This window comes from Lissotriton vulgaris, chromosome 6 (assembly GCF_964263255.1).
Source record: "Lissotriton vulgaris chromosome 6, aLisVul1.2, whole genome shotgun sequence".
Classification (NCBI taxonomy): Eukaryota; Metazoa; Chordata; class Amphibia; order Caudata; family Salamandridae; genus Lissotriton; species Lissotriton vulgaris.
Window position 1 is genome coordinate 1168654106 of NC_141694.1, and position 22430 is coordinate 1168676535.

Consider the following 22430-nt stretch of genomic DNA (forward strand, 5'->3'; position numbering starts at 1 on the left):
CGAGAAAGGGGAGGGGCAGGGGGGCTATGGACAAATAATCTATAAATACCGTATGTCCCGCTATGTGAGATGGATATGTTGTGTTGGGATGTTGGGGGACTGGCCTTGCCTAGCCTTCTCGTGCCTCTGAGGGCCTCAGAGGGCCCGCCCTTTGCCCGGGCTTAGCCCCGGGCGCTCCCGCGCGCTACCGCGCAGCGGTGAGTGCTACTTAATTATATCGGGCTGGTTCTAGTTGGAGAAAAGGGCGGGGCAGTCAGGGAGAGCAGCCCAGGTGGGTCGGGCGCCGGATTACCGGGGTTCCTGGGAAACAGAGTGCCGGACCCGTTGCTCGTAGCCATGTGCTTCTGACCACGCCCACAGCAGTTTCCAGGTGTCAAGGAACAATGCAGGCGATGCGGGACCCGCGAAGCGGGTTCCGCGAGGTGTAGGTTCAAAGGTCCACATTCAATACGCTGGACACAATCCGCTCAAGCAACGTGAGTTCTAAGGACCAGTTCCAAAGTGCTGCAAACAATCCGCTCGAACGATGAAATGTGGCAAGAGAGTCCCACACAGTTGTAAAAGCCCAGGTGCTTTATTGCAGCTCTAATCAGTGGGCGGGGCAGTCAGGGAGAGCAGCCCAGGTGGGTCGGGCGCGGGTTTACCGGGGCTCCTGGGAAACAGAGTCCCGGACCCGTTGCTCGCAGCCCTGTGCTTCCGACCACGCCCACAGCAGTTTCCAGGTGTCAAGGAACAAAGCAGGCGATGGGGGACCCGCGAAGCGGGTTCCGCGAGGTGTAGGTTCAAAGGTCCAAATTCAATACGCTGGACACAATCCGCTCAAGCAACGTGAGTTCTAAGGACCAGTTCCAAAGCGCTGCAAACAATCCGCTCCAACGATGAAATGTGGCAAGAGAGTCCCACACAGTTGTAAAAGCCCAGGTGCTTTATTGCTGCTCTAATCAGTGGGCGGGGCAGTCAGGGAGAGCAGCCCAGGTGGGTCGGGCCCGGGTTTACCGGGGCTCCTGGGAAACAGAGTCCCGGACCCATTGCTCGCAGCCCTGTGCTTCTGACCACGCCCACAGCAGTTTCCAGGTGTCAAGGAACAATGCAGGCGATGCGGGACCCGCGAAGCGGGTTCTGCGAGGTGTAGGTTCAAAGGTCCAAATTCAATACGCTGGACACAATCCGCTCAAGCAACGTGAGTTCTAAGGACCAGTTCCAAAGCGCTGCAAACAATCCGCTCGAACGATGAAATGTGGCAAGAGAGTACCTATTAGAGAGGCTCACTCTGGAGTGGATGGCTAGTCTGCTCGCACTCTCGGCTTGCTTATTCGGGGAGGGTGGCCTTTCTAGATTGCTCGGCTGGATGGGATACACATCCTCCGAGGATTCACTCCGCTGATCGGGAAGTTTACTTACATCCACATCTTTAAGGCACTGTGGACTATGTGCATCCCCCTAGGAGGTAACCTGGTCTACACTCTTTACGCTTGTACTCTTTATGGGTGCACTGGTTATCGCTGTTGTGGTAAACATAACTTTGTAATATGTTTTCAAGCATGGTGTGACTTTCACCTTTCGGGGCAATATTTTCTTCCCCTGCCTCTTTCCTTACCCTTGCCAACCTGTCTCCCTTTGATGGCAAGGCCACAGTCCATTGTATCCTTTTTCTGCTTCTATTGCCTCCCTGATACTTTAATTTCTGATACAGGGGAGGATACTCTGGGAATTAAGATAGGCTGAGTAATATCTGTATTAAGGGAGGAGTGGGCCGTTAATGCCCGTAGAGTATATCTGCTAATTTTGGGTGGAAAGGAGTCAGCTTTTGCCACTTCGCATGTCTCCATACAGTAATGGGGCACCTCCCCCCCACTGGCACCCTTAGGATGCAGAGTGACCTCTTGCAGAAATATAGATAGGTGCCACAAATGTAACTATTAGAGAAGCAATCTGGGAGTAGTATACGCTCCTTCTTACCTCCACTCAGCCCGATGGCACTTGCTTCCTTCGGAAAAATAGAGTTCCAATGCCCTACCGAAAAGCCGGCCTCAGAGCCAACCTCCTACCTCCTGGAATCCGCCTGCAGCTCGATACTTCCTCCAAAACCCACACAGAACCCGGCACTTGTACTGCCCCTGCCTCCGGTGATCTGGAGCAGGAAGCGAGCTACACCCTGGCGTCTCCACTCCCGCCGCTGCTCTCCACCTCCAGCACTAGTCTCCCGGCGGGCTGTGGCAGGGGTCCAGAAGCACACAAGCATCGGGACAAGGAGAAGGTAAAAAGGAAAGCTCGCAGGGCATCACTGCCCCCCAGGTATGTGAGAGAGGGAATAAACACACTTCAAATCAGGGCTCCGACATCACAGACCCCCAACAGAGAGCCCGAGGGAGCATGACCGCAGCGTTAGGCTAGCAGCCGCTATGTTCCTCCACGGTAGCCCTGAGAATTCCTAACAGGAGGCGGGCACACACAAGCCCTTATAGAACCTTGGTAAGTGAAATACAAAAAGCAAAGCCCAGTCCTTTCACTGCCCAAGACAGAAGCTGCAAGCAGTAGGCCAGCACAACATTGCAACAAGCAGAGCAGCAACTCCCCTCCTATAGCATTTCCAGATCTTCTTTTTGGCAGAATCTCCACTTACTCCAGAAGTGTTCTGAAGTCATTGTGTCACAGCTCCATTACTTATAACAGTTTCAGCCTATGAGGAGGCAAACTTCAAAGAAAAGTCTTTGTAGTGCACAAGACCCTGCCTTCCTGTGGCCTGGCTCCAAACACACAACAGGGGTGGAAGCAGCTTTGTGTGGGGACAGGCACAGTCCTATTTAGGTGTCAGTGACTCCTACCACCACTCTAGCTCAGGAAGACCTATCAACCTGGTGATGGGCCATCAGAATATGCAGGTCACATCTCACCTCCCTTTGTGTAACTGTCTAGAGTGAATGCTCAAACAGTCCAACTGTTACCCTCCCTCAGACTTGGATTACACAGCCAAGCAGAGGCACAGAGTGGTAAAGCAAGAAAGTGTCCACTTTCTAAAAGTGGCATTTTCAAACACACAATCAAACAAGCATTTGCAATGCAATAGGTCTCGCAATTGCGAGAGTTTGAGCTTTTGACATTGTTAATGACAATGCTTTTTAGTTATTTGTTGGTTTTTAAAACGTAAATAAAAGGCATTATCATTTACAATGCCAGTAGCTCAAACTCTAGCAAATGAGAGACCTATTGCATTGCAAATGCTTGTTGTAACATCTGACCGGTCATATACAACAGCCCTTTTCTACAGTAGAGAAATGCCAGATTACTTTGACTTGTCCAGTGAAGTCCGTCACCTTTCCACTAAGGTGCAAAATAAAATATCCTCTCTTGACAGATAGTAGTTAAGCATCGCCACCTTAAACCTGGCTTACCAAGTTACAAGTTTGACAAGACAATCGCACTCATTTGAAGAATATGACATCAGTCCACTGCATTTCGAAAGATAAGCAAAGCATGAACTGATAGATCACTAGCTTAGTACACAGCTACAAACATCTGTGAGTGGGCTAAAGGGCATACAAATGTTTACGTCATTTTAAAGACGCCCCAGCCTTTCATTCTTCAAAGATCGATAAAATCCGTAGGGGGTCTTGGGTGAATGAAATGGTAAAAACAGGGGGCTGCATAACCAACTCACGCAGAATAAGGTACTACAACGTGCGATGTGACCCAATGATTGTCTGCAATTAACGTTGTCATCCTTCAACTCCGAAAGAACATATTGTGCTTATAAATGATCATCGCGGATATACCTAAAACTATACAATGTGTAATGAGGCTTTTGCAGCATGGAAAAAACAGACATATGGCAATTTCAGTTGCTACCAGTATCAGAATTTATAGCCCACTGCTGAAGCCAGTGCATTGCTTTACCAAGATCCAGGAGCGCGTGCCCACTACAAATATTTCACTTTTACAATACCACCTTGATCAGGGGGTCTTCTCGTCTAAATAAATTACTAAAAACAGAGCTACGTTTGTTTGTCATAGCCGAGAACAAGTGGGCTAGCTGAGGGCCGGCTGGGAATCCTGTTCAGCAAGCGAACGGAAGCAGCACGCGGCGTCCAAGCTCCCACTCACCTTAACATTCAGGTCCTGGTGCTCGTCCACACGTCCCTGAGGAGCTCAGGGTGCGCACAGGAAGACATGTCTCAAGTATAGTGTAAGACTGGGTCCTGTGAAACAAACAAGTACCGGTGAGAACCGTCCTCTGAGCTTTAAAGGAGCTGCTGAGCTCGCATGTTTCAAGCTCAGGTCGCTTCCTCCTTCGTATCCGCCCGGTCACGCAGGCTGACGTTGAAATACCAATGAAGATCTTTTTTACCGGGGGGTTCTTCAGAGGTCACCTGATGGCTAGTCACGTAACAGCAGCCAATGACTAAAACTGGATGACCATGAATGAGCAGGCTGCCTTAGCCGATCTCCACCCTTCTGAGCCTACAGCTGCATTCCATGCACGCCGAGTGTCTCTCATCACATGCACCAATGGGTTTCTGGCACTACAGGCGCTTTGACGAGAATATTTATCAAGGACCCCCTGAGTACATGGAAATAGAGTTCCTAGACCAGGGAAAGCAAATCAAATGATATGTATCAATCTAGGCAACACAGCAAATTAGTTGGTTGAAATGAACTGAGCTAGAAACAAAGGTTTTTGTAAAAAGAGGGGAGGTACAATTTTATTCACAAAAGATTCTTTAAAAACACATAGGAAAAAATATACATTCACAAATTATGTTCAACACATATATCTTAATAAATCAGAAATATAACACCAGTATTAAAAGAAGCAATTAATTCAACAGATGGAATTTATATAAAATACACAAACAATGAAATGAGAAAAATGTGGCTAATTTAATCTCTACGCGCGTTTCGGCGAACCAGCGCCTTCTTCTGGAGCAGCCACGATAATATTTTAAGAACACGAATAATTTTAGTGCAATTTCGACGCAGCAATCTTGTTTTGTCAATATATCTAGAATCCTTCCTTTGGATGGTAGATGAGGGTATTCTATTGTAATGGTTGATACCGAGGGAGAATCTGTGATTATTGATATGTTTGCTTCATCTTTAGTGTTCAATTTAAAATATTCTTCTGTTATTTCCTTGTTTTACAAGTTGAATTTCGTTTGGACCCGCCGACCGGAAAATAAAATAATGACCTCAGTGGTACGTATCTATATTGGGACTTCCAGATATAGTCCTCCTGATATGGGGATAGTAAATGGCATGGATAGCCCTTCTGTGCTCCTTCCTTGAACGATAGCGGACCGCTATCGTTCAAGGAAGGAGCACAGAACCCCCGAGTCCCGCCGCCGGAATTTTTGAGCCCTGTTGACACCAATCGGACAGGGAGTTATTTTAAACCATTTGAAATCAACCATCGCTTGGAACACAAGCAAAAGGGCTATCCATGCCATTTACTATCCCCATATCAGGAGGACTATATCTGGAAGTCCCAATATAGATACGTACCACTGAGGTCATTATTTTATTTTCCGGTCGGCGGGTCCAAACGAAATTCAACTTGTAAAACAAGGAAATAACAGAAGAATATTTTAAATTGAACACTAAAGATGAAGCAAACATATCAATAATCACAGATTCTCCCTCGGTATCAACCATTACAATAGAATACCCTCATCTACCATCCAAAGGAAGGATTCTAGATATATTGACAAAACAAGATTGCTGCGTCGAAATTGCACTAAAATTATTCGTGTTCTTAAAATATTATTGTGGCTACTACAGGCGCTTTGCGCATCTCACTCTTTTTGCTTGCAAGGCGAGTTGTGATGAAAACAAACAGCTGACCAGCCATTCTGCACAACACGTGAGAGTAGCTTACCTGCCAACATTTGAAAAACACTTCGGCTGCCCACGCCGATATTTGGATTGCCTTGCCGCCTGCCTGTCTGAAAACGGGCCGCCGCGCTGCCAGCGGCAACCCGGAAGCTCTTGGCCGGCCGGCCAATCCGCTTGCGGCCGACCGGAAGTCCCGCCTCCTGAGGTCCGGGAGAAGAAGGCCTGCCGGCGCATGGTGCGTCCTGCCGGTCCTGGGTAGCCTGGGTCCCCAGGAGGGGGCCCGGGGAGAAGGAGGAGTGAGGCGCCTGTTGCGGGGCTCCTCTGACCTGAGGGAGCCCCGATCCAGAAGAGGAGACGCGCCGTGAGAAGCAGAGCGCGAGAGGAGCCCCGCCGGAAGAGAGCAGCCGGTGAGTGGGGCCCAGGGCTGATGTGAAGTTAGAGTCCCCCGTAGGGGACTCCGTGCCTGCCTGTGTGTATGCCTGGAGGGGAGGGGGGGAGTGTGTGCACGTGTGCGTGTGTGCACGAGGGAATGTGTGTGCGCATGCGTGACTGTGTGTGATTGAGAGAGAATGCGAGACAGGGGATGTGCACGGCGACGTGCTCGCCCTCGAGGAGGAATCTGAGACAGCGAAGCGCGTGGGCGATCGCTGTCTCACATTCCCCCAGACACGCCAGCAAAAGATGTCTTCGCAGACAAAGCATGCTTCGCATGCTTCGCATGCTTTTTAGGTCTGCTCGACCTAAAAACCAACTCCATATGTTTTTTAAATTGTGAGTTTAGGGACCACAAACTCCAACTCTTTATCTCTTCCCAACTGGAATTTATACTTATAAGGGGTTATAAGGGCACTCAAATGACAACCTATGGGAGAGACATTCTGTGCAATAGGGAAAAACAAAATTAGCAATGATTCATTATCAGGGCATGTAAACCACACCAGTACATGTGCTACCTTTTAAATACACTGCATCCTGCTCATGGGGCTGACCTGGGCCTTCCTTAGGGGTGCCTTACATGTAGTAAAAGGGAAAGGTTGGGTCTGGCAAGTGGGTGCCCTTGCCAGGTCGACATCACATTTTAAAACTACACACACAGACACTGCAGTGGCAGGTCTGAAGCATGGTTAAAGGGCTACTCGTGTGGACGGCACAATCAATGCTGCACGCCCACTAGTAGCATTTGATTTAAAGGCCCTGGGCACATCAGGTGTACTTTTCTAGGTACTTACTAGTAAATGAAATATGCCAATCATGGATAAACCAATCACCAATACAATTTAAACATAGAGCATATGCATTTTAGCACTGGTTAGCAGTCATAAAGTGCCCAGAGTTCTAAAGCCAACAAAAACAGGTCAAGAAAGAATAGGAGATAGAAGGCAAAAAGTTTGGGGATAACCCTGAAGAAAGGGCCAGGTCCAACAGTATCTCTAAAACTTTCTGTGCCACCTTTCTCAAATGATACCAACATTTCACAGGCCTTAGCCAAGGCCCAGAATTGAGAATATCTAACAGAACAGAAGAAGTACCAAGTGGAAAAGCTCCAACAAAGGGCTTTAATGATGGAATACCCGAGGGCCAAAGTGGCACCACTGGGACTCCTAGTCAGTAATGAATCAAGGATCTTCTTGGAAGACAAGAAATTCAGGAAGGAGTAGTTACTTATAGCACAGCTCTGCTCCCAGGATTGACTGATCATTATTAACACAGCTAAACACCTCTGTGATATGAGGCTGAAGGTAATGCCAGGTTTGTAATTATTCTCCTGTCTTTTGCTAGACTGAAGTCAGATTGCTGAAATGTGTTTAAATCCATTGGTGTGTTTAACACTGCAGCAACTCCTCATGTCTAGAGGCAGAGCCGAACACAAAAATAATTACACACAATGAAACACAAGTCCCCATAAGGTCAGAGTTTTAAAAGTTGTTGTTAGACCTGGCATCCTTGGTGTGGTTGACTTTTTGCCTCTACCTCCTGTGTTTTTGATGCTGCACTGGATTTCGTTTTTGCTGGCTTAGATGTTTTGGGCACTTTGCCACTGCTGATCAGTATCAAAGTGCAAGTGCTCCCTTTGTAAATTGGTATTGTGATTGGTTCTCCCTGATTGGCATATTTGTTTTACCAGTAGGTCGCTAGTAAAGTGCACTGAGTGTGCCAGGGCTGGTAAATCAAATGCTACTCCCTGATTTGCATATTTGTTTTACCAGTAGGTCGCTAGTAAAGTGCACTGAGTGTGCCAGGGCTGGTAAATCAAATACTACAAGTGGGCCTGCAGCACTGATTGTGCCACTCACATGGGTAGCCCTGGAAAGATGGCTCAGTCCTGCCGCCTCGGTGCCTGTGCGCAGTTTGTTAACTGCCATGTCGACTTGGCAAGTGTACCCATTTGTCAGGCCCTAACTTTCCCTTTTCTTACATATAGGGCTCACCTATGGTAGGCCAAGGTACCCCCCTGGGCAGAGTGCAGTGTTTGTGAAAGGTAGGACATGTACTGGTGTTTGTAACATGTCCCGACAGTGAAATACTCAAATTTTGTTTTTCACTATTGAAAAGCTATCTTGCCCCATAGGACAGATCAGGGAATGCTTTGTAACATTTTACAAGCATACCTTCCCATCGGATAATATCGAAAAATTGAGTTTGGTATCCCTGATCTCAGGATTTAATAACACATATTTTTAGTAAGGATGATTTTTAAATTGTGAGTTTGAAAATAGCACTTTTAGAAAGTGGCTATTTTCTTGTTCAACCATCCTGTGTGCCTCTGCCTGTTTGTGGATTGACTATCTGGCTTTGGAGTGACAGGGGCTGGGGAGGTGCAGTGGCTCCAGGAGTCTGGATGAATCAGCACTAGGCTGAATAGGCCAGATCTGCATTTGGAGTGGTGTGAGGAGTAGCACCTGTACCTGAATAGGGATGTGCCTACCTTCTACAATGCTGGCTCCACCCAACTGTGGTGTGTTTGGGGCCAAAGCTCACACTGGCATTGGATGCTGTTGTGCACTGGCAGAGTGCCCCCCAGAAGAACGGGTTTGAACTAGGCTCAGAGCCCCTTGCACAATGAGAACAATGACATTTTGGGGTATATTTTCAAACCCCAAAAGCCAGATTTTAGATCATTCCTGGAATTCAAGAGGAACCTTTGCCAAGGAGAAAAGCTGGAGAGACGGGGGGCGGAGCTAGCCGGCGTCGATGGCGGACGCGTGAGCTCTCGGCTCCTCGCCTAAGCCCCGGAATAATCCTGATAATCTATCCTAAACCGTGTCCTATATGCCATAGCGGGCGCTCCTACACCCGCCGGCACCCCTAGATTCTATTGGGGGCCTCTTTGGACATTTGCTGGCGAGCCTCTCCAAGTTGTTTGAGAGGCGACTCCTCGCGACCCGGCCGAGGGGGACTGGGCCTGAGGCTGCGCACTATCCTGGAGAGGTGGCCGTGCGACGTCGCCTGACGTGCAGCCTCAGAGACGGGAGAGGACGGGCTGATCACCGACCGGACCAACACCTGGACTTTTCCACTGCCGGAGCGTCCTCCCCCCCCCCTTTTGGTCTGTGATTGCCCCACAGGGGAACAACTTGTCCTCCCAAGTGGAGGGTCACCGACTGGGAGGACACAGAGCACCCGAACCACGAGGTGGTGCGATCGCCACATCGATGTGATCATTGGTCCGGATCTCCAAGGCAGCGACCGGCAGTCCCCTCTCCCTCACGCCTCGGTGGTGCACTGTTGACCGGTGATGGCACTGTAGCCCTAACAATACCCTGTGTCTAGAGAGTGTGGGTTTTGCCGAAGTGATCGGAGGCGGTTCGTCCGCCATTACGGACGCCATCTTAGCCACATCGGGCCTCTGGCTCAGACTTGGTATCTAGTGGCAGAGGATCGCTGGCTGGAGTGTCCCCTGCATAGCCCCTGTGGCCTGCTGATTGCGAGACGCCTTTTTGTTCTAGGTCCCTCTGCAACAGGGACGGAAGATGGGAAAAAACGACGCAGCCAGGCGAAGCTCTCCTTTGAACGACGCAGACCGAAAGGGCCGGATGCGACGGCCCCGGAGTCATCCCCGAAGGGAGCCGCTGTGACCGCCCCAGCATCCACGGAGCTCAGGGACATGTTGGCTGCAATGGAAAAGGGCATCCAAGACAGCATTGCGTCTGTGGGCACTAAGATAGACTCTTTGTCCTACCGCATGGACCGCATGGCGGAGCGAGTGGACAAACACGCGGAGCGCCTGGACATGGTGGAACGTCGACTCACTGAAGCAGAAGAAGCCCAGACCGAGTGGGACAAAGATAAAAAGCAGTTTGATAGACTTCTGCAAGTAATCCGTGATAAAACTGAGGACTTGGAGGCGCGCTCACGCAGATCCAACATTCGTATTACAGGAGTGGCGGAAACAACGCAGACAGGGAAGATGGAACTCTTTGTAGAAAATTTTTTAAAAATACTGCTCGGGGAGGAGGCTTTTTCCCCCCTGTTCATAGTGGAACGGGCCCACCGCACGTTGGGCCCCCAACCGCAGCCAGGCGCGCCACCTCGCCCCATCATCGCGAAGCTACTTAACTACCGTGACAGAGATACTGCTTTGCGCTTGGCGAAGGAGAAGGGGAAACTTCAACATGAGGGTATGGACATCTCCCTCTACCCAGACTTTACGGCCAAAGTGCAGGAGGAGAGACGACAGTTCGCGCGGTATAAAAAACAACTACGCACTCTGGGCCTCGACTACGCGATGCTGTACCCTGCCAAGCTCCGCATCAATGCAGGAGGGCGGTCGTATTTCTTTACGAATCCGAAAGAACTCCAGAAATCTCTAAAGACATGGTCACGGGAGCGAAAGGAGGCTAGGCATGGCCAGGAAGACGACGCTGGCTCAGCATCGAACCTGGATGAACAGGATTAGAGGGCACTGCCGGGATATTTGGACCTTCTCCACGTGTGTGGGTCTCCGCAGCCTGGTACAACGGCGCCACCCCAAGAGAGGCGGTATGACTGGTCAACAGGAGCGCTGCCGAAACTACCTGGTGGGGTGGCGGCCACACAACCCGGACTTATGCTTTATGGACTGCCGGTGAGGAGGTCGTTTATTACTGATGGGGGGGGGATCTGAACTCTGCTGAATCGTTGGGGGGGCTGGTAGGGTTGTGGGGGGGTCGGTATACTTGCTACTCGAAGGGCACTGATCTACAAGTGGGGCAGGATCGAGGTGCCGATCTGAACTTTTCACAGAGACAGTTTGTGGTGTTGTACTATTTTGGCGCGCTTCGCCCCAGTGCCTTTGGTTGTGCGACTCTTCAGGGAGTTGGTATCGAACTGACGAATACTCTGCTTCTTGAGGGTTGATGGGGGGATTCTTGGGACCTGTCTGACCTGGTTGGGGGTGGTCGGCTGTGGGTGGATGGGGGCTCGGGGGTGGGACCGGGGGACTGGACTGTTGGGGGGGGGGTTGTTGCCTTGAACTGTTTGGGGGGTTTGTGCATACTGAGTGTGGACCGCTAAGTGGAACTGTGCCTGTTTGGAAATGCCGACTGGCAGACTTGCGACCGAATGTACTGCTTTGTTCTGTTTTGACCATCCCTGCTGCTAATACAATTCATGAGCTCATGCAATGTCTAGTGCTGCACTGAATGTACCCACGAGTATCCCGAATAAGCTGAACTTGATGACCTGGAATGTTCGGGGCCTGAACGATTTTCGTAAACTGAGGAAGGTCCTGGGCTATCTCCATAGACATCACGTCGATCTAGCCCTGCTGCAGGAAACGCACTTGCCACTCGCCAGCAGGATGTTACAAACTAGGGGGTTGGCGGGGAATATAGTGGCTGCAGGTTTCACGACACACGCCCGGGGGGTGTTAATATGGGCCAATCCTACATCACAACTGAAATTGATCCCGGTACACGCAGACACGGAGGGCAGATACGTCCTGGCTAGATGTGTGGGTAAGGGTCTGGATCTGCTGGTAGTAAATGTTTATGGCCCCAATTATGATCACCCTGAATTCTATGCGACTTTGTCTGCTCTTTGCAGGTCCTATGCTCAGCCTGGGATGTTATGGGGGGGACTTTAACTTTGTGTTCGACCCATCCAGGGACCGCTCCGCGGGCCCTACTCGACGCCCGGTGGCTTCTGGTACACATATGAAGGCTGAGATGACTAAATTGGACCTAGTGGATGTCTGGAGAGACAAACACCCCACGAAGGGCGGCTTCATGCACTATTCGGCCTTTCACAATGTGCACACTAGGATAGATTACTGGTTAGCATCTCCCTCGGTCTTGGGTGGTATCAGCGCATGCGAGGTGCTCCCACGCACACTCTCGGACCACTCCCCCATTCTTATACACCTCTCCACTGCCAGAAAGGGGATCCCAGCCTTCACTTGGAGGTTCCCTCCTTTCGCTCTGCTAGATGACGCCTTCCAGGGGGAGCTTGTGGAAGAGATAGAACAATATTTCAATACCAACCTCGGCTCGGTCGAAGATTTTTTTACAGTTTGGGAGGCTTTTAAAGTGTACATCAGGGGTATTGCTATGTCTAAGCACTCCAGTGTGCTACGCTCCATCAGGCGGGAACTCACTGCTCTGGAGACTAGGATTGCGGAGCTGGAGGCTCGACAATTGTCGACACTTGGTAATGAAGAAGGCCCGGCGCTCACCCAACTCCTGTCCGAGTTCCAGGCTCTGGCGGATAGAGAGATTCTGTATATGGGCAAATACGCCACTGCCCGAGTTTATGGGGAAGGGGATAGGCCAGGTGCCTTGCTTGCTCGCATGGTTCGGGGCTCTCGACGGCCTCTGGTCGTTGAGGAGCTTCGGACCCCGGAGGATGACGTGGTTTCGGACGAGGAGCAGGTACTAGAGACCTTTCGACGATATTACGCGGAACTATATCAGTCTAAGACGCAGGGAGTGGAGGGCGTAATGGACAACTATTTGGAACACATTGCCATGCCGTTCCTTAAGAACTCGGATAGGGAATTTTTGATGGCCCCCTTTCACCAGGACAAAATACTAGAGGCTCTCGCGAGCATGAAATCGGGGAGTGCGCCGGGTTCCGACGGACTCACGGTTTGCTTTTACAAAGCCTTCAAGGACATTCTGCTCCCGCACTTGGTTGCCCTCTTTGATGCTATCTGCGAGGATGGCGAGATGCCGCCCACCATGCGTGAGGCGTTGCTGATCACTATACCTAAGCCTGGGAAACCCCCGGACCTTTGAGGCTCGTACAGGCCGCTCAGCCTGCTGAACGTGGATGCAAAAATCTACGCCAAAGTCCTGGCCAATCGGCTGGCTTTATTGGTCCCAGAGTTTGTCGCCCCGGAGCAGTCCGGATTCGTCCCATGCAGGAATTTAACTTACAACATACGCACGGTGCTGGGCACAATGCAACATGTCAAGCAGGAGAACAGCGCGCTGGCAATCTTCCTTGACATGGAAAAGGCGTTCGACTCTGTTGAGTGGCCTTTTATGGTTAGAGTACTGCGAAAGCTGGGCCTTGGAGAACCGTTCCTGCAGAGGATTGGGGCGCTGTACCATCGGCCTTCTGCCAGACTACGGCTGGGAGACAGAGTGTCAGAGCCGGTACACATTAGTAGAGGCACTCGGCAGGGCTGCCCGCTATCCCCGTTGCTTTATGCATTGGTCGCGGAGCCCCTCGTTTGCGCTATACGAGAGTACCACAGTCTGGAGGGAATTAGTTTTCCCACTTACAAAATAGGGATTTCGACGTACGCGGATGACACCCTACTGTATTTCCGGAACCCGGAAACTAACCTGACCTCGGTTCTCCGGGAGGTAGTTTGCTTAGGCTCGCTCTCGGGCTTGAGGGTGAACTGGGACAAGTCCATTGCTTTTCCTCTCACCCCGGTGACACAACCCTTTGCTATGGAGTACCCACTACAGTGGTCCTCTGACTCAGTCCGTTATTTGGGTATCCGACTGCATACGGATCCTGAGGTCCTGGTCAGGGACAACTACGGAGTAGCGTTCAATAAATTGGTCGATGATGTCGACGCCTGGGTCAAACTCCCGCTCTCTCTTCTGAGCAGGATCGCCCTTATGAAAATGATAGTGCTTCCCCGGTTCCTGTTCCTTTTCCTCAACATACCTGTGGTATTGTCGAGAGCATTTTTTAAACAACTTACCCAAGTCCTGATCCGTCTGGCCTGGGGTGGTAAGCAACCAAGAGTACGGTGGAGGATCCTGACTCTCCCTTGTGAGATGGGGGGCTTGGGAGCTCCAGATCTAGAGCTCTACTATCGAGTCGCGCAGGCTTCGCACCTGCACTCGTGGATCCATGGTGACGCACGCACACCGCACCTCATATTGGAGCGGTTGTTCGCGGACCCGCTCCCTCTGCCTGCCACTATTTGCCTACCCACGGATCGGTCGATAGGGTGTATGGACTCCCTTAAAGCGACCAATCATGCCTGGAACTCCCTGATGCGCTCCCGCGGCTGCGCCCTTATGTACTCCCCATTGATGCCGGTAGAATGGGCCCTCTGGCTGGACCCGTTGGGTGAGAGAGGAGTGGTCAAAGCCTTGCGTGCCCTCGGCATAGCGGGAATGGAGGACTTGTTTTCGGAGGGCACTTTGAAAACTTGGGATCAACTCACTATTACGGAGTCGGGCCCTTCCTTGCTACAGAAATTTCAATTTCATAAACTTTGCTCTGCGTTCCGAGAGGTCCTGGGCTCCACCATGAAGGAGCCTGAGGAGATCCCGGAACTGACCTATATTATTAAATCCACATCATCTGCAAAGCTAATTTCGCAGGTCAACAGGTTGGGAGTGGCGCATCAGCGCCAACAACCCTCTAAAGCTAGAGCGGCCTGGCAGGACGATTTGCAAACCCCCATAGACGACGTTATGTGGCGATACTGCTGCTCCAGCACGCGCAAGATTTCCCTGAATGGCAGGCACAGGTTGGTGCATTTCAAATTCCTGCAGCGGGTGTACTATACCCCCGAACGACTGCACCGCTATGGCCTTCGCCCCACTGCGGAGTGCGAGCGTTGCCGAACATTGGTGGCTGGCTTCTTCCATTTAGCGTGGCTTTGTCCCGGTGTACAGGCATTCTGGGGGGAGGTGTTTGCGGAACTTGACCAGATCCTGGGGGAGACCTTGCCGCGCACCCCGGCACTTGCGCTCCTTGGTTACTCTAAGCCATTGGCCCCTTCTCTGCGCTGGCTAGTCGATATGGCCCTGCTGTTGGCCAGGAGGGTGGTTGCGGCCTGTTGGATGCGTGGGCCCCTCCCAGCCAAAGCGAGATGGTTGCGGGACCTACAGTACTGCTGCACTCAAACAGAACTTTACAGCGACCTGTTACCGCCCAGGAGTAGGCCCAAGAATTTCTGGGATCTTTACAAAGAATACCTGCATAAAGGGGGGGATGGCAACTCTGACACTTCTGAGGTAGCTGAACTCCAGGACCGGGTGTTGGAATAGTGGTTTGAACGCATGCATTTCTTTCCCTAGGGGAGTGGGTGGGGGTGAGTTTCGGGACGGGGGGGCTACACTGAGGTTCCAGATCCTGGGGCACGATTGAGGATGGCACTGGGGGAGGCAGACTCACGGGGGGACGACACGGGACACATGGCAGGCACACCTTGAGGCACACATGACTGAATGGGGTTAGCAGTTCCACTGACACACTCTGGGGGTGGGGGTGAGGGATTATTGGGGTAGTTCTAAAGACCTTGTCTCAATACTAGACCTTTGTGCCGCGATCGCAGTAGGGGATTGCCAGTTGACGCACTGCTCCAATATGCTGCCTTTGGAGAAACATTGCACTTGGCTAAACTGGAATAACGACACACAATTTGCCGCCGGGCCCCCGGGATGCCGGCTAAAAGGCTGTGTATGGTTCTTCTCGATCATCGCTCGCATGTTCTTTGTAAAGTGAGATATGGTGCAATGGGAAAATGTACAATCTTGGTGGCGTCAATGGCTTTGCTTTCAATAAAGGTCTTTTAATAAAAAATTAAAAAATAAATAAAAGCTGGAGAGACTTAGGAGAAGTAATGCCCTTGCTTTGTATCTGGGGTTTGCCCTGCAGTTGCTGTTTCTACCAAGGAAAGGAGAAGGACTTTGTTGTGTGCTGTGTACCCTGCTTGAAGGAGATATCCAAGGGCCTGAAGTGTGTTGGCCTCCTGTTCTGAAGTCTCAGGGATACAAAGGCTCCCCCCCCTCAGTTCCCCTGAACTCTGCTGCTGTGAGTTCTGACCTGCCAAGAGGTGCCTGTGCCACTTTTGGGCCTCTGGACGTTGTTGCTGATGTTTGGGAGCTGAAAGCAAGAAGAAACTTAAAGAACTACAGAAATTGGCGCATTGCTTTTCTTGCAGCTGTTTTCCCAACGCATCTCCACGGTGGAAGAAGAATTTCCAGGCATTGCTATGTAGCTGTGGAAACCGCTGCAGCGCCTGTCACCACTGCAAGAATCGACACACGAGGGATCACGGCTGAAGAAGACCGACGCAGCACCGCTCACCCCACTGCATCGATTGCCGACGCATCCAGGATTTCCACGGATCGTACCTGTGCGGCAAGTTCTTCAGACGCATCACCCGCGGACTGCAACCGCCACGAAGAATCAACGCATCACTCCCCGTACAGACCAGATTCAACTCAACCCTTCCTCTGCGTGCAGTGGGACTGTCACATTGCCTCCCCAAGGTCTCAGGAGTGTTGCATGTCTGTTTTCCGACGCCACAACTGTTTGGTTTATGAACTTTGACGCATCTACAAGTACTTTGGTGAAAAGTCACGCATCCATAGTTTTCTATGGTACAAGTTCTTGAAACCTTTTTAAAGTAATATTTTAAACTGTTTAAGTAGGATATTTGGCGTTTTGGTCTTTAGTGTAGATAAAAATACTTTCTTTTTCTAAACTGGTGTGGTGTCCTTTTGTGGTGTTTTCACTGTGTTACTGTGAGTGTTGGTACAAATACTTTACACATTGCCTTTGGGATAAGCCTGCCTGCTCGTGCCAAGTACCAAGGGGGTGGCAGGGGTTATCTAAAGTGTGTATCCCCCTTACCCTGACTAAAATCAAGGGTCTCTATTTCGACAAAGGTACCTACCTCTGCCACCTAGAGACCAGCATTTCTAACAGTTGTAAACATTTTCACAATTGTTTCTGAAGTGAATTTTTATCATTTAGAAGGCATTGCCTTATAGGAACCAGGGTTCAAGTCCCCACAGTGCAATCAAGTCCCCACAGTGGGAGTGTGTCATTAAACCCACACCCACACACACACACAAATAAGCACACACAAACATTGCTTTCAAATTGCCTTATTTTTACTTGTTCATTGTATTACATGCCTTCACATCATCTGAGAGTGTTGCACCATCTGCAGGAACCCAATTGCAGCACAACCGATAATAGTATAGCAAAGGGGTTTATAAGGTGGCAGCCACTAACAAAATATGTGCCAACGTTTTATGATTAAAAAGATGCATGATGTTTCAAGTTCTAACACAACTCATTGGTATAATAATGATGTCACTGGATATGGCAAAAACAACCTTTGAGTTTGACAATGGCATCATAGAAAATCATAATAAAGGCTAGGTGGAAATGAATCACTCTTCCCTGTTGACTCACCTTCTCTCTCCCCATTGTATTGCCCTTCTTTCCTTTTAATTTATTCCTTCTGTCCTCCTCTCTTCTTCTATACAATTCTTCTCTTCTCTCGCTCTCTTCTCTACCTCTGCATAGTGCTCTACTTCCTCCACAGTTTAACCCATTGTTAACTAGCTCCAGTGGATCAGTAGCTCCTTCGCTTTCTTTTTCATGTCTCCCTCAATCCCTCTCTCCATCCCACTCGTATTCCTTCCCTTCTGATTTGTCTTGATCCTAATTTCTTTATCTCCCTCCCTTAGCACTCCTGTTTCTTTCTCTGTCACCTATTTTTCTTCTCTTTGCTCTTTTATTTCCCCTATATCGTTCCCCTCTCTCATTAGCCCTGGCCGCTGACCTTAGTGACTCTGACACTGCCCTTTCCTTTTTTTCTCTCAATATCTCTCTCCTTACGCTCCTTTCCTTTTCACCACACTCATCTATTTTGGCTTTCTCTCTCTTGATCCTTGTCTCTTTCTTTCCACCTCTTTTTTTTTTAGTTGAGCATTCGAAACCTCCTGCATATACTTTAGTGTATACTTATATGTGTATGTACTATGTGGGCTCTGGAGATCAGCCCTAGGACTTGTCTGCCTCTATTTAACTGTCTTGATAGAAAACGACCAGTAGAGGTTGGTAAAATACAAGAATTGCTTTCTGCTGAGGGACTTTCTTTTTTCTTTTTCTGGCAACTGTATGTATTTAGCTATGCAGCACATTAGCCTTGGTGGTGAAATATCTACTGTTCTTTAACATGTAGAGATAGTAAGCACCAAACTGCGTGAGACGCAAGGTATGGGAACACATGGAGAGAAATATTGCCTTTCAGCGGGAAATGGTATAGTCCAAAGCTCTGTTTTTAATATAAAATCAGGGCCTTCGTTGTCATCTCACTGAAAATACAAGAATTGAAAAAAATATTCTTGTCTATGGGTGCTCGTAGAAGAAAATTTCTATGGAGTGGAATCTAAAGAATGCTAAAGTGATTCTGGTATTTTACTGACCTCTGCTAGTCGTTTCTATCAAGAAATGTAAATAGACGCATTTGCCAGAAGAAAAAGTCCCTAAGCGGAAGCAGACAAGTCCAAAGGCTGATCTTCAGAACCCACAAAGTACATACACATATAAGTATATACAAAAGTATATACAAGAGGTCTTGAATGCTCGACCTAAAAAGGAAGTAAAAAAAAATCCTAATGGCTAAGTTCTTGCCTTAAATCACCTCTGGCACACTGCTCATTGATTACCACCTGATTGACAATAAGATTGCTGGACACTTTTGAATCCCAGCAGTCGCCTGCCATGCTCATTTATGTAGCAAAGATTATCAAATGTTCTTCTGCATGGTCTGTATCCCACATACCTTAACTATGTTGCACGACTATCTTGTTGTATTATGTTTACTTTCGTAATGCCTATCTAAATTGTAAAGCACTCTGATACCCACCAGGGTCAAGTACACCCTATATAAAACTTTTAAATGAATAAATAGTGCAGCTTTTATGAAAAACTTTGTACTTTAGAGCATATAAAATCCTTCTTCACATATGTGGTCCAACCCCTTTACACCTCAGAATGTTTTTGTATACTCTGCTCTCGAAATGGCCTTGCAGAAACTGTGTAACTTTTATGTTTCAAAAAGTAAAAAGTACTCAGTTAGCAATACAGATCAAAATCTCTTACATAATCTCTTACATAATGCGAGTACCAGCCAGGATGGAACAAAAAGGATGGAACAAAAATTTTAAAATGTTAATATGTGAGGATAATCATGAGTAATTCATAGTTAATTTTTGATGGTTAGACGTTTTAACCTAAATATTCGCCTACAAGAGTGCCTTGAGAGGGATGTATGACATTACAATGACATTACAAGGCATGCTTATACATCGCATGCTTTTACATCGCAACTTTTACAACGCATGCCTTTACAACGCATAGTGTTGAGGGGTGCTGGATAGTAAATAGTTTAATTTACTATTCCAACTCCAGTCCCCGTGGATAGTAGGGAAAGTGTTGGATAGTAAATTAAATCTATTCCCTATCCTAGAGCGCCCCCCAGCGCAATGCGTTGTAATGGTTTGCGTTGTAAAAGTTACGATGTAAAAGCACTGCGTGGTAAAAGTTGCGTTGTAAAGGATGTTTCCCCCTTGAGAGAACTCTGAAATTGATAGGTGGCTGTGATATATATTCTGCTCAAATGAGTCTCTGGAAAGCTTGTGTTGTGACTTTTACACATGTGGTGCACCCTTACCATTCTGCCAATCAGCATTTCACATAATATGTGAAATGTTGCTAATATTACGCATCTTTTTGAGGGAATAAGCGCTTTGTCTGTACTTTCAATTGGCTATTTAATTTGAAATATTTCTACCTTACTTTAAAAAAAAGCACAAATATATATCTATATTAAAAAACCTTGAGAATACTGTGACATTCTGGGACATATGTACAAGGGAATTGTGCCACTAAGCCACTTTCTGTAGCTTAGCACCACTTTGTAATTATGGTACCTTTTCACGCAGGTATCTCCGTGAAAGGGGGTTGGATTGGGTGTTGCTGTGGGCTTTCCACTGCAAGACCCATCGCTTTTTGACGCTGCCTCAGATTTACACGGATCTGTAAGTCCGAGGCAGAGCCAAAAATAGGCGTGAGATTTGCGCAATGAGAAAAAACTCTTTTATTTCTCCTTGTTTTTGCCTTTTCTATGTGTTCTGCAGAAACGCAAATCGCCATTATTGTTTGTTGATGTGCAGGAATGGACAACTTCTTGAACAACATAAACAAATATCCCCGCAATGCATGCAACCCAGGCACCCATGCACTATGATGTAAGGGTGTCTGTATTGGCGCTAGGCAGATATTTTAATGCCAACGCTAGGGAAAACACAGGGGTGCACAGTAATCTCGTAAATACGTCTCATCCTGCGTTTTGGAAATGTCACTGCGTGGGTCCGCAAAATTTTACCTAAAGCGACGCGCTGTGCAATTTCTTCGTACGTATTTTCAGCTTTACCTCAGCATGAGTGTAACCACTTAAAATGACAAAATAATGTACATTTGCAATCAGAGAATGAAACAGTAAACACAGTTCTCCTGCATATAAAAAGAATTAGCAGCACTTTGACACAGTGTGGCGTGCCATGTGAAAGTTTGTACTGGAGGGCACAGTAAATATCTCAATGACAATAAAAAATGTTTGCTATATTGTTAATTCTCCATCTGCACTTAATCAAGGATATCTGGGAGTGCTGGAGCATTTCCGCCTCTACTTCCAGCGCCACTATATCAGACTTTGATCCAAAGGAAAAGCAAGCAAGACAGAAAAGTGATTTAACTGAGAAAAATATATGAAAATAAGTAAATAGAAAGAAAGATGGAATGAAAAACGAGGTTCAAGAGTGTTATAAAAATAGAGGAAGAGTAGGGATGTAGAAGAAAATAATTATTTGAAACTGTGAATCCTTCTAAGTAACATGCCACCCACAAGTGCATTACCTTACTGGGAATTTAAAGGTCAAAATGATGAAAATGCGTCCCATTTTACTTATTGTGCTTTCAAACTACGAGTATGTAGCAAGAAGCAGAATATAGTAGCACAATACTAACACTGAGACCACTCTTTCCAATTACGAAGTGTGCAGAACGAGAAAAACAAGGTCATGTTAACCCAGAAAAGAACAAAGTGCAAACATTCTCCTTCTCTAAGGACCTTTTTGACCCCGCCTCTTATATTTTAAGGGCGTGTAATTACTCACTGAAAGTCAACAGGCAGAATGCCCACAACAATCAAAGGCTATCTGGACAGGCGTTAGCAGATTACACCAAGATTTTTTAAAAAAGCAGATTACATTTAAAACATTCAGACTTCAGTCTTACCAAGCCTCCTCCAACAACAGCTATTCGTTGCTTCTGAACTTCAGCGGAATCCATGTCAGAAATCGGGGGAAAGGAAACGTCACAGAGCGCTGCACGAGACGCCTGCACGCTGCCTTTACGAACCCGGTTATGTCATGCTGTATGTAGCTGCACGTCAAAGCTTATCATGGGACTCAGCGAGGGGAGGGTGGGTATACGCAGTAACTCTGGGAGGAGTCGACGGCGAGAGGGAACCACTGGTGCCGTTCAGCGGTTAAACAATTGTGTTTGCTAATAAATGGCCCGAGGCTGCGCGGCACGATTAAGTAGTCCAGCCTTTTTAACCAGAAGCAGTCAGTGTGCAGGATGCGATTTGTAGGCCCATGTTTCTAAGGGGAAACCGAAACTAAAAGTATAAGCGTGTAACGCGCTGTTGGCTAAGTCAGGCCTACGCTAAGGTAAGGGTGAGGAAAGGAAAATAAAATAAACCTCTCTTTGAGCTCTATGAAATGGAATAATGATTCACAGTGCGCAATGTCAAATGTTTACTATAAAGCACAGTATATATTTTTCACTCACGGAAAATTTGTACAACATTGCCTTTTACAAACATGATTTTAAAGGAATTTGGTAAAATATTGCATTTAACCTGTATTGATTTCTTTCTTTCATTCCTTTTTTTCTTTATTTCTTTTTTATCCTTTCATCCTATCCTACTTTCAATCAATCCTTAATGCTTTCTATAATCATTTCTTTAATTTTTTTGCATTCTCCTTTCATTCCGCTTTCATTTTTCTTTCTGTCTGTCCATCCTTTCGTTCCATCTTTTATTGTTTTTACCTTTCAGACCTTCTTTATACTAAATTTCCTTTACTTTCCTTGCTCCCATCCTTTTTCTAATTCATTATTTTCTTGCTCCTTCCGTTCTTCTTATTATCCTCCTGTCCTTTCTTCACCCCTTGAACCTATCCTTTTTTTATTCATTCTATGTGTTAATACTTTCTCTTTTTCCTTCCTTTGCACTTCTGTCTGCCATTTCTTTCCATTATTTCATTCTATTTTCCAACTCTCCTTATTTATTTCTTTCCCTCCTTCAATTCTTCATTTTATTTGTTCCTTCCATT

At 47.9% G+C, this 22430-nt stretch overlaps 1 protein-coding gene across 2 annotated transcripts in view; it reads right to left on the reverse strand.

Annotated features, from left to right (window-relative positions):
* The window catches only part of KMO (kynurenine 3-monooxygenase), a 473316-nt gene extending 451815 nt beyond the window's left edge, over positions 1 to 21501 (reverse strand). Inside the window, exon 1 of one of the 2 annotated variants that reach the window (XM_086927255.1) lies at positions 21328 to 21501. In XM_086927255.1, the coding sequence (XP_086783381.1) occupies positions 21328 to 21381 (54 nt within the window). In that variant the 5' untranslated portion in view covers positions 21382 to 21501. The remainder of the gene's footprint in view (positions 1 to 21327) is intronic. The other variant, XM_086927254.1, reaches the window with a different exon arrangement.
* Positions 21502 to 22430: the final 929 nt, after the last annotated feature.